Source organism: Stenella coeruleoalba, assembly GCF_951394435.1.
Source record: "Stenella coeruleoalba genome assembly, chromosome: 11".
In the NCBI taxonomy this organism is placed as follows: domain Eukaryota; kingdom Metazoa; phylum Chordata; class Mammalia; order Artiodactyla; family Delphinidae; genus Stenella; species Stenella coeruleoalba.
In genome coordinates, this window is record NC_137157.1 from 50,177,170 (window position 1) to 50,189,930 (window position 12,761).

Sequence of the window (12,761 nt, forward strand, 5' to 3'; positions counted from 1 at the left end):
TCACCGGCTCTGATCTGCGTTGAGAAACATTTCCAGGCGGCAACTTGTCCCATCGGAAGCAAATTACCTTTTCACAATTTCAAATAGCCTTAGCAAATATAGCCTTATTAGTACCAGTTAAATCATCTGCCCTTCAAAGATTTGGGCTTTCATCTTTTTTTTTTTTTTTCACTTCATCAGTGTTAAGCCGGCTAAGTAATTTGCAGCAGCTTTTTCCCCCTCAAATCTAGGTTGAAGTAGCAGAAGTGCCCCATCGAAGCAACCAGGAATGATCCTGGCTGTGCGAAGAACAGTGATAGGGGTTGTTTTGGCAAGAGGCTGGCTGCAAGAAGAAACTCTGATAGATTTTTTTTTTTAAAGTACTCTTCCCTTTTTTCTGCTTTATCTCAAAGTAGTAATGATTTTCAAACTCAAGTCAGCATCACAGTCACCCAGAGGGCTTGTTAAAACACTGGTGACTGGGCTCTTCCTCCAGAGTTTCAGATTCCTACGGGTCTGGGATAGAGCTGAGAATTGGTATTTCTAACAAGTTCTCAGATACTGCTAAAATTTCTCATCCCACAACTACACTTGAAGAAACACTGTCACAAGGCAACCTAATTTGGAGACTTATAAATGATCACTTACATAAGGAAATTCAAATTCTACTCTTAAACACTCAGCAGCTCCTTGGAACATGACTTTGGTAAGGCCAGTAAGGTTGGCCTTACTGGCACAACAGTAAGGCAGTTGTACAGAGTATTGTTCTAAATGGTTCATTTTCTCAGGTCTGTCCACCTCCAAGAAATGTAGCCATACTCTGTGAAATGAATTCCATCACTTTTAGTTGAAGTGAACTTTGATTGACCTGTACATTTATGCATTCCAAAGACCCTCTCCCAAATCCAAGCCTCCCAAATCCAGCTGCCGTTATGGATTCAAGCCAGATAGCGTTCATTTTGTTAAATAGGCGGCACTCAAGAAGCCTGAAAACGGGCTTCCCTGGTGGCACAGTGGTTGAGAGTCCGCCTGCCGATCCAGGGGACACGGGTTCGTGCCCCGGTCCGGGAAGATCCCACATGCCGCGGAGCGGCTGGGCCCATGAGCCATGGCCGCTGAGCCTGCGCGTCCGGAGCCTGTGCTCTGCAACGGGAGAGGCCACGACGGTGAGAGGCCCACATACCGGAAAAAAAAAAAAAAAAAAGCTTGAAAATAACATTGCAGATGAGTAATGCTGCAATTTTGCATCTGTTCCGTGATCCCATTAATTTCCTTAACTAGAGCTGAGCAGAACAAACAAATTGTCTGGCCCCTTTCACCTCTTTTGCTAATAGTGGTAAACCTTCTGTTGTGATATAGAAGCTGTTTATAATATCATTAAGATCTGTTTAGGCTCACTTTGCAACTTCCTGGTGACCCTGCATTCTTCCTTCTCAGAAAGTTTCTGTTCTCGTTCAACACTCCAGTTGCTCCTTTCTAAGCTGGACCAGCCTCAAGGAGACAGCGTCTTGGAGTGCTTCCACCTCCAAAATGGTCTGAGCGTAAATGACAGTTATCACCTTCCTCCCAAGCTGCAGGGCCTTACAGCTGCCAGTTGGGCCGACGCCCGAGAAGGCAGATGGATTTGGAAGTGCAGCCTGCAGCTAACTCAGGCAGCCCAGGCTTTATTCTCACTCTTTGAATGAGGCTGATTGGGTCTGCATCACCTTGGAGAAGGAATCTAGACCTTGGAGTAGCCGGAGGGGTGACTCACAAAGCTAGGACCCAGTGACTGCCTGCTAACAGGCATTTATCCTTTCGCTCATTTGTTTAGGCATTTACTGGAGTCTCCTTGGTGCCAGGCATAGTTCTAGGCTCTGGGCATGTGAATATAAAAAATCGTAATTTTCAAGGTGCTCCTGTTCTAATTAAGGAGACACATAGAGCGAAAAGCCTATAAACTAGACCATGCATTCCAGATGGGGGCAAAAATTGGTTCTCAGGTATAAAGGAAAAGAACCTGAGAAAAATAGATACATATGTATGTATAACTGAATCACTTGGCTGTACACCTGAAACTAACACAACATTGTAAATCGACTCCACTTCAATTAAAAAAAATAAAATTTGGTTCTCAGGGAGCAAAGAATCTTAGATACTACGTTACAATAGTTTGTGACCCTCCAAGCTCAACCCTACCCGACTGACTCTTATTCCCTCGTATTTAATTTCTCTCATTAGGGAGAATTTAAATTTAATTTTTCTCCTTGATGGGAGGAGAGGAGGCAATAATTTTTTTTTAAAGAAGTTGAGAAACACTAGAAAAATACACAGGAGCTGTAGGATCTCATAGGAAAGGTCTCTAGTCTCAGCTGAGGAGCCAGGAAGGCTTCCAGAGATATAAGACATCTGAGCCAAGTTTTAAAGGAAGAGTAGAGATTCTCCGGCAGAGGAAAGACGTCTGCTTTCAGGGAGTAACATGTGCAAGGTTAAAGATGTGAACAAAGTGTCTTTAAATGGACCACAGGTCATTCAGTGGGGAGAGAATTAGATTGGATTGGGATGGGAAAGGATAGTGGAAGACAGAGGCTCCAGCCCTGTTCATGCCAAGGGGTTGCCCTTTATTCTTCAGAAATCTGGGACCTGACGGAAAGCTTCAAGGAAGAGAGTGACATGTTCAGATTTATGCTTTCAGAATATTCTGGGAAGAAAAGAGACGGAATTCAGTGTTGGCAAGACTGGTGAAAATAGATGTGGGAGAGAGGGACAAAGTCTGGATCCAAAGTAGGAAAACAATTTAGGAAGAGACCATTGCTGTGAACAACTGGGCAGAGCTGACATGGGGCCTCCTCAAGAGCACGTGGCAGTAGGATGCTTTGGGAACCCTGCCTGGTGGGCAGATGGGTCATGGGGTCTGGACAAGACAGTGTACAGGCAACCATCGTCAGCTAAGAGAGTACGGAAGCCAAACTAATTAAATGTGTCTTTACTCAAGGCACCCACATAGGGTTTTCTAAGGGAATTAATATTTTTTCTTTTTAAAAAATTACTATGAAAATATATTTAAAAATAGAGAAAGATGGTGTAATGAACCAGCCCACATCACCTAGCATCAACAGTTAGCAACTTAGAATCAGTCTTGCTTCAGATCTACTCCCACCCTAATTTCCGCACCCCACCCACACACTGAATTATTCTGAAGAAATTCCAGACATCATATCATTGCATCTTGCAAATATTATTAATGTATCCCTAAACAATACTCTTATAAAAGACTTCTAAAATACATAACTAAATATCATCACAATTTTAAATATTAGCAATAATTCTTTTTTAAAATTTATTTACTTATTTATTTGTTTATTTATTTATTTTTGGCTGCATTGGGTCTTTGTTGCCGCACATGGGCTTTCTCTAGTTGCGGCGAGCCGGGGCTACTCCTCGCTGCAGTGCACAGGCTTCTCATTGCGGTGGCTTCTCTTGTTGCGGAGCATGGGCTCTAGGTGCGTGGGCTTCAGTAGTTGTGGCTCTCGGGCTCTAGAGCACAGGCTTAGTAGTTGTGGCGCACAGGCTTAGTTGCTCTGCGGCATGTGGGATCTTCCTGGACCAGGGCTCAAATCCGTGTCCCCTGCATTGGCAGGCGGATTCTTAACTGTGCCACCAGGGAAGCCCCAAAATATTAGCAATAATTCTTAATCTCCTCAAATATGTACTCAATGTTCCCATCTCCCTGGTTTTCATATACATGGGTAGACAGGTTTTTAAAACACAGTTGGTTTGAATTAGGATCCAAAAAGAAGTATTCATTGCTTTTGGTTGTAACGTCTCTTAAATTTACCCATTCTCATTTTTGTTTCCAAGTTCTTTATTTGTTGAAGGAATCAGAAATCAACTACATTTTTGTCATAATCTAAATATAGCATCACTTCTTCATTAATATACAGCCATTTTCTTGGTTTGCATCTCACCACTATTTAAACTCATTGAATCCCTAACAATTGCCTTTTGTTATTGGGACGCCTCAGCTGCCTAATTTAAAATGTTCCTACATAAAGTGGCCTGAAACCATCCTAAACCAGTTTACTCCATTCTGGCGTTTTTTTGTCATCTTAGGGGCAAGTTGCAAAACTGTCCAGAAATAACACAGGGCACTCACTCTGGGTTACCTGAAGGATGAGCTAGCTGGAACCAATTTCTCCCCCTTCTCCTGGTGAATGGGACTGCACCCCAGCTCACCTACCTATGGGCCAATGGTTGTTTTCATCTAGACTAAAGTTTCCACTGAAGCTTCCCACAGGTTCCTGGGTTCTGGGCAGCTGGGTTCCATGTACTTGGTAACTGCCATTTCCCACAACTCCCGTAAAGAGCTGATGGCCACATCCAGAATGCTTGGTGCCCATCGACAAGGCAGTGCTCACACTTAGGGCAATAAAAGGGCAGGGTCTTCCCACTGGCGCACACACCCACGCTGAATGGCCAGTAGAGTGCCCAGCGGTAACTAACACTTAACTATATCAAGCTTTACCAATCAAATGACTCACCTAGAATTTTATGCAGAATATAGTTGGTGGCACAGACTGCAAAATACATGTAATCTGTCCTGTAATACCCTATTCATTTATGTCAATGCCAGTTCTGACAGGTGATGGTCTATCACAGTGTAGAAAAAGTTAGACTTTTGACTGTCCCTCCATTTTTGGTTACTCTGCATCCTGGCGCTTCTCTCAGCAGCTGCTTGGCAGCCCGTCACCAGCCTGTTGACCACAACTAAAGTAGAACCCTGGAAGAAGTGTGTAAACCATGAAACAGAGCCGTCGAAGCCTTGATGTGGAGGATTCTCAGCTGCCAGTATAAATTTGAGTCTAATGTTGAAGATGTTTATACCCTAGGATGTTGATTGAAGCATTCCAGTGTGTGGTAGATGGTCTTTATTCTCTATGTACGGAGCTTCTTCTTCCTCCACTGGGGGAGTGGAGGCAATGGGTACGTCCCAGAGCTCCCAATCTGTGGCCAGAAGTGAAGTAAGTGCTGGCAGGAAAGGACACATCGCTTCCTACATTTCTCTATAGACATTTCATTTTATATTCATTATAATTCTTCACCGCACACACAGATCATTGAATTGTTAATTCAAGCTTTTCTATTCCTCCTTAGTTTAGGGTCTCATATCATAAATGAACAGCTGCTCATTGCAGAAATGTGACTCTATTAATGCTTCTCCGGGATACAGACTGACTATAAAAACTGGCTGTTTTGTTCAAGTATCTACTGGACCATTTCATTGTATCCTTAGGTACAGCGGTGAACAACTCCTTAACCACTCACAGCTCCCAGGCCCAAGGAATAAAGCAAGAAATGCTCAAGAACTTTCAGCATGTCATAGGCAAATAAAACCCTTTGAATTCTGAGACTGCATATTTGCAACTTTGATGCAGTCAAAATACCCAGCCATGCGAAAGGTGTCCCATGACATCTTTCAAGCCAATGCTTTAGGCAGACCACACTCACAAATGTTTTCCTTCATAGGAACATTAAATGGTGAAACTTAGCTCACGAGAGTGTGGCAACCTGGCATGTGCTACTGAAATGTAACTTACGTGGCTCCTAGTCTCAAGAACAGCGGAGAGATAATGATTCAAACGTCTGTTTTACTATCTGTGTATTTGTGAATAAGATTCACAGATTTTGTGAATAAGATTCACATTTTAAGACACAGAGGAGCAATAGGTAAGGGATTCCAGATTTCCAAGCCCCACTTGACCATGCATATATTAAAGTTTGCTCCAACCGTGAGTTAAATCAACTTTTCTATATTGAGAGCTAGCTTGCCTGTAAAGCCTGAAAATAGAAATTGCGGAGCCCAGTCTCTGTTTACTGCGTGACTCTCTCCACCCATATCGCCTCCTCAGCGGTGTGTTCAGTCCACGGATATTCGTGGCACACTCACAAAATGCTGGGCAAGCACTGTGCTAGGCAGGGACATTGTCTAAAGGGCCCGCAGTGCCGGCTGGGAAGCTCGCTCACAGGTTTAAAACATAAGTCCTCAGGCAGAGAACCCCTTCCCTGACACTGATAACAACTACATCCCTGTATTAGAATGGTATATCCTACTGAGGAAATGCTACTTCCCAAAATAATTATTTTCTGAGACACAGTGCTTTGATGATGATGTTTTGAATTTCTTGTTTTATGTGTGAATATATGTGTCTTTTTACTCTGCTTCTTCCGAAGAAACCAATTACGACTGGTTGGCATTTATTGCAGATGAGCAAGAAAGTTCCGGAGCAATTATTTACACCGTGGAGCTGAAGCGCTACGGGGGGCCCCTTGGCATCACGATTTCAGGAACTGAAGAGCCTTTTGATCCTATAATCATTTCAAGCCTCACCAAAGGAGGGTTAGCTGAAAGGTAACATTCGAAGCAACTTCTACAATCACCTGTCTGAAATGGGTTTCCTTCCTCACAGCCACGTAAAAACATGCTCCCCTCTCCTGCTTGGTTATCTGTTGACTTTTTCAACTCTGCACAAAGGATTGATTTTAGAGCTTGAAAACTCTCAGGCAGAGCTCTGACTTGATTTTGAGGGGCATGTTATAGGCAGTTGAAAGTGTCCCGGGCTTAGCATTGATATTAGTCTCCAGAAATGTGTAAACCGACCACAATGGACTAGAGGTAAATTTATATTGTGTCCATGTTGAAAAGAGGAGACTAAAAGTTCAAGGAGGTTAAAAGGCTTGTCCAATTCAATTCAGCAAACATTTCCTGAGCCTCTGTTACCTGACAGGTACCGGGCTTAGCGGCTGAGAGGGTGACAGAAGCTTCGTCTTCAAAGATTTCAGGAAACAGTGCAGTGACTTAATAACATCTTGAAATTTGGAATGCCCATTTGTTCCTTCGGCAATTTGTCTCCATTGGCATGCACCCCACCCCCATTTTACTGTATTTCTTTCCAAGACACGTTGTAGGACATATTCCAAACCCCATAACCTGATCTGTCCTCCAGTAACCTAGCTCAGGAGTGCACACACACTGTTCGTGCTGACACTTGAAGACACTGGTTTGCAAAACAGAGATATAGCATCACAGAATTTTGGAGCTGCAAGGTACCTTAGAAATCAGCTCATCCAACATCCTCATCTGTCAGGTGAGGGCAGCGAGGCAGCTCAAAAAAGGCTGCCCTGTTGGAGTTTCGTATTCTGATATTAACAGAGACACCTATGATACGGTATGCTTCAGGTGTCCCCCTGTCCTAGGTTTCTCTGTTAGACAATGAGGAAAAGGATACTATTGATCTGATTCAGCAACCTCCTGGTCAAGTGTTCTATGGCTTACAGCACGGCTCTTTCATAAACTGGAGACTGTTGGTTTTTTTGGCCGTGCCGTCACACAGTTGTGGGATCTTAGTTCCCCGACCAGGGATTGAACCCAGGCCACGTTAGTGAAAGCACCGAGTCCTAACCACTGGACCTCCAGGGCACTCCCTGGAGACTCTTCATGGAAGAATGAATTGATCTCTCTCTCTTTTTTTTTTTTTAAAGGAAAAAAAATTCCTTGAGAGTAGATGCATCGGTAGACTTGTTAGGCAGCCCCTCATAATCTGTGTGACCCAGTTTCACCTCCGTGGCCCCACTTGCTGCTGCCCAGCACCGCTGCCCACCGACCCCAAAGCAACCTGGGGTCGGACCACTCAGTCACAAGCAGGCTGTGAGCTGGGCTTCCTTCACTCAGGATATTTCAAGTGAGCCAGCACCCCAGAGGCTAGCATATGGGATTCCCACTCTACATCCTTCAACCCAGGTGGAGAGATCTGAGTGTTTAAACCTTTCCTGAGTTTGACTGCTGTGAGTCTGCTCCTCCCCCATCCTGTGCTTTCAAACAAAGATAGATATGGTGCACATCAGAATCGTAAATTCCAGTCTGCTGGTTCAGAATCGGGTGAGAATGGGACGAGAAGGGAAAAGATCAAAGGTTTATCTATTGCTCAATACATTAATTTTCTTTTTCCACATTTCAAGCAGGATGTTAAGCCCTTTTACATGTGTTTTCCTATTTAGCCCTCAGAGCTTCCCTGTGAGATGGCTATCCCCATTCTAGTGATGAGGAAACTGAGACCTAGAGAGGTGAAAATAAGGTACCCAGGTCACACAGCTGGTAGGTGACAGAGTTGGATTCAAATTGATTCCTGGGACTTCCCTGGCGGTCCAGTAGTTAGGACTCCACGCTTCCACTGCAGGGGACACAGGCTCGATCCCTGGTCGGGGAACTGAGCTCCTGCAAGTCGCGCAGTGCGGCAAAAAAAAAAAAAAAAAAAAAAAAAAACTGATTCCTGAGTTCAGCCTTTTTCAATTCTTGGAATCACCACTGGGGGGTGGCGGGGGGCCTGCCACACCAGGGTCTTGTGTCTAAACCTTGCTTCTGGTAAGCTGGGATGCTGACTGATTGTGTTCAACACTTCTAAGTCTGTAGAAAGGACTGCTCCATGCTAAACATCACTACAGTGATTGTCCCACTTCGCTCGTTTCCTTGGGATTTTTAAGAGGGTTATCAAATGACTCAGCTTTCCTGGAATTTAAACAGCCCACAAGTCCATTTTAAATAGTAATTAAAACATTTTTTCTGATTTTATTTGAAACTAAAAAGTAATTCACAACAGACGCAGTTATCTTGTAACATTGCTCAGGAGAAGGCAAGGAGTGACTTCTAGAGACCCTTGCCAACTCTTTTTTTTTTTTTTTTTTTTGCGGTACGCGAGCCTCTCACTGCTGTGGCCTCTCCCGCTGCGGAGCACAGGCTCAGCGGCCATGGCTCATGGGCCCAGCCGCTCTGCGGCATGTGGGATCTTCCTGGACCAGGGCACGAACCCGTGTCCCCTGCATTGGCAGGCAGACTCTCAACCACTGCGCCACCAGGGAAGCCCTCAAGTCTTTATTATTATGAATAAACAAAGTATATCAGGGAATTTCTATTCAGTAGCATTCAGGGATTATTTCTACCTTTCCTATAATTATTTGGTGTTTCAGAACTGGCGCGATCCACATAGGAGACCGAATCCTAGCCATCAATAGCAGCAGCTTGAAAGGGAAGCCTCTGAGTGAAGCCATCCATTTGTTACAGATGGCAGGAGAGACTGTCACCTTGAAAATTAAGAAGCAGACAGATGGTGAGTGGGTTGAAAGCCACAATTAAGGATTTGCAGTGCATTTCCTTCCCTTAAAGAATGTGCAAATGTCTACGTGTTTGTTTCTCGGGAAATACACAGCCAAGGAGTGTTGGCATATCTTTGTATTTAAATTTTCTGTACTACTTAAGCTCCTTTTCTGTCTTTAAAGCCCAGTCAGCATCAAGTCCCAAGAAGTTCCCCATTGCCAGCCACCTGAGTGACCTGGGAGATGTGGAGGACCCGTCTCCAGCACAGAAGCCAGGCAAACTCACCGATACGTACCCCTCCACTGTGCCCAGCGTGGACAGTGCCGTGGACTCGTGGGATGGTTCAGGAATAGAAGGCAGCTACGGGAATCAAGGTATGTCCTAGCCGTGGGGTACAGGAAATTTGTCATTGGTGAAACTCAGGTTTCTCAAAGATCCATCTTCTGCTCCGTGAAAAGAGTATCATTTGACTTGTGTCTGCATCAATGTAACCGTAGTGAACACAGTGAATATGTTGGCCTTTCATCTCCTCCTCCTTAATGCTAATAAGTTGTGAACATCTATCCAACACTAGCAGGCCCCCGTTAGACCTACTGCCATCCAAGTGTTGGATCCAGAGCTTGTCCTTCGAGCACAGTTTAATATGAGGCAAACCACACAGTAAATTGGGTCACTGAAGACCGGCCCCATTGTCTTACTTTTTTAGCAAGCTTTCCACAAAGATGGAATGAGGGACAGGGGATGTGCAAAGAGATGAGCCCAAAGATTTGTGACCCCATTTATTCCTGCCTCTTCCCGACTTTTCATGGAAACGTGTAGGGGTTTCCCCCAATGTGCATCATTAGAGAGTTGTAATCATAGTATATTAAAGTATATTGTAGTTCTTTCTTCACAAACATCATCTTCATGGGACGAAGTATAACCTATATGAAAAGGTAAACCTCACTAACAATATAAACACACAAAAAGTATTAGACTGAAGACAGAGTATAAACTAAATGCTTCTTTTAAAAATGTTTCCTTCTTAACGATACTTAGCATCGTTAAGATGAAGTGTGTCAAAAATTCTCTCTATTTCTCCTTATCTGAGCCCTTACCTTCTCTCTAACACCCTGTATAAATTCCAGCCTCCGAATCCCTTTTCTGCTGTTGGTTTAAGTCAGAGAATAAAATACATAAACAGTTTGGAGAACATGTGTTCGGGCGGGAGGGTTGCTTTGTAATAACTTAGGTAACCACTTTTGAGGAGGGTCTGTATCCAGTTTGCCCTCTTCCTGGTTCTAGTTTTTTTCTCTCAGCTGCCTCTGCCTGTGTCACTTCCTGTTAAATCCCAAGAAGGATGGACAAAAATGAAAAGAAATGATATTTCAAAGTTATCAAGTCATTACCTGTTAGAGATGGTATTGGAGTTTGGTGGAGAAAATATTTTAGTTTTCTTTTTGTTGTTTTGTTTTTTAAAAAAACAAGAAAATTTTATTTAATTTTTAAAGAAAATTCGATTTTACTGGTTTATTCTTATTCAAGACACTATATATTTTAACAGCTTTTTTGAGATATAATTTACATAACATAAAGTTCACTGTTTTAAGTGCACAATTCAGTGTTTTCTTAGTATATGTACAGAATTGTGCAACCATTACCATAATCTATTATAGAACATTTAGTGACTCCAAAAAGAAACACCGTACACATTAGCACACACCCACCCTCTCCACCCAAACCCTAGGTAGCCACTAATCTACTTTCTGTCTCTATAGATTTGCCTATTCTGGACATTTCATGTAAGTGGAATCGTATAATATGTGGCCTTTGTGACTGGCTTCTTTCACTTAGCATAATATTTTTAAGTTCATCCATGTTGCAGCATGTATCAGTACTTCATTTATTTTTATGGCTCAGTAATATTCCTTTGTATGAATAAACAGGTGGAGAAAATATTTTGAACACCCAAAAGAGGATTGGGACTTTCAATTTACCTGGCAAGTAATTTTTTCAAGTCTGAATACCTTGTGACAAGTTAGCTATGCCACCAAATAAGAGCTATTTTCATTGCCAGGGAGTTGATAAACTCCCAGAGGACACTCTGGATAAAGGACCCAAGTCAAATTCTATGAGCGTAGACTGAGGTTTATTTCTTCATGTGTTTGTTTATTGTTTATTTACTAATGTGGGAACTTTTTTGTTACACAGATTTTGGTGAGCTATTGATTATAAGGAGTTCTGCCCCTAAGTGATATGTGAGAACTTAGCTACTCTGTCCTCTTACACAATAAGATCAGGCCCATGATTAGCACACTGAATATAAGGCCTATCCCTTGTTTATAAAAGATGAAGAAACATTTATTATTTATGAAGGATTTTGAAAATTTGAAATCCTAGACAGGGAATAGTAGTCATAATTATTGGTATGATAAATTTGGCATTTATAAATTAAAAATCATTATGAGTTTGAAGAGAGATTAGAGAGATATAGAGAAAATGGCAACTGGGATAGAATTGACATCCTCCAAGGTGATGAAAAATTGGTAATAATACCTTGTATTTGTAAAACTAGAGTTTACAAAGCACTTTTACATAACTCATCTCAAGTGATTCCCATAAGGAACACAGAAGCTGAAATCACAGGATTTCGGTATTGGGAGAGAGTTTGAAGTCAGCTAGTCTGGCGTCCAGTGCAGCCCTTGATGTCCTGTCCAGCCTGGCTGCCCGCCGTCGTGCTGCACGGCCTAGAGCGCCCGGAGTGACAAGTTGCTGCCTAACTGCTAAGGCAGCTCTCCTCGCTCCCCGTACTTAGTTCTGACGGCTCAGAGTTCTCCCTTGTATTGAGCTGAGATCTGTCAGCCTGTAGCTTCTGCCTGTTCTAGTTCTACCCTCAAGGTCATTCCGAAGTAAAGCCTCCTCGACACTTGACAACCCTTCAGCTGCTCAAAGACAGCTCTCATGCCTCTCTTGAGTCTTTCCTTCTCTAAGCAAAGCAGCCCCAGTTCCTTTCACTGTTCCTCACATAACTTACCTTTGAGTGTTTTTGTCATCCTGGGGGCCTCTCTTCTGAATACGTTCAAGTTTAACTCTATACAGGTGTAGCACTCAGAAAGGAAAGTCATACTATAGTACGGCAGCCCAGAGCAACTCAAGCCTGCCACCTTCATCATTGGAAATTGTAGAACCCATCAGTGCAGCCTACCTCACCATAAGAATTTTGGTGGGGAAAAAAAAAAAGAATTTTGGTGGGCACATCCTAGTCACTCATTGTGATCTTATTGTTTACCAAGATCTCAAAGTCTGTCTTTTTCCCCTTTACTTGTGATATTGGGTTAAACCAGATCTCTCCAGATAGTGCTTGTGAAGTTGACTTTTTTCTTTTATAAATTTATTTAATTTTATTTATTTATTTTTGGCTGTGTTGGGTCTTCGTTACTGCATGCAGGCTTTCTGTAGTTGCAGCGAGCAGGGGCTACTCTTCATTGCGGTGCACGGGCTTCTCATTGCGATGGCTTCTCTTGTTGCGGAGCACGGGCTCTAGAGGCGTGTGGGCTTCAGTGGTTGTGGCTCGCAGGCTCTAGAGCGCAGGCTCAGTAGTTGTGGCGCACAGGCTTAGTTGCTCGGTGGCATGTGGGATCTTCCCGGACCAGCACTCGAACCCATGTCCCCTGCA

The 12,761-nt window shown here is 43.2% G+C and overlaps 1 protein-coding gene across 5 annotated transcripts in view; it reads left to right on the forward strand.

Moving 5' to 3' along the window:
* GRIP1 (glutamate receptor interacting protein 1) overlaps positions 1–12,761 on the forward strand; it is a gene marked incomplete at its 5' end in the record, with an annotated part of 698,195 nt that overhangs the window by 634,754 nt on the left and 50,680 nt on the right. For all 5 annotated transcript variants that reach the window (XM_079937948.1, XM_079937949.1, XM_079937950.1 and 2 more), the window contains 3 exons: positions 6,223–6,367; positions 8,980–9,119; positions 9,289–9,480. In XM_079937948.1, the coding sequence (XP_079794074.1) occupies positions 6,223–6,367; positions 8,980–9,119; positions 9,289–9,480 (477 nt within the window). The remainder of the gene's footprint in view (positions 1–6,222; positions 6,368–8,979; positions 9,120–9,288; positions 9,481–12,761) is intronic.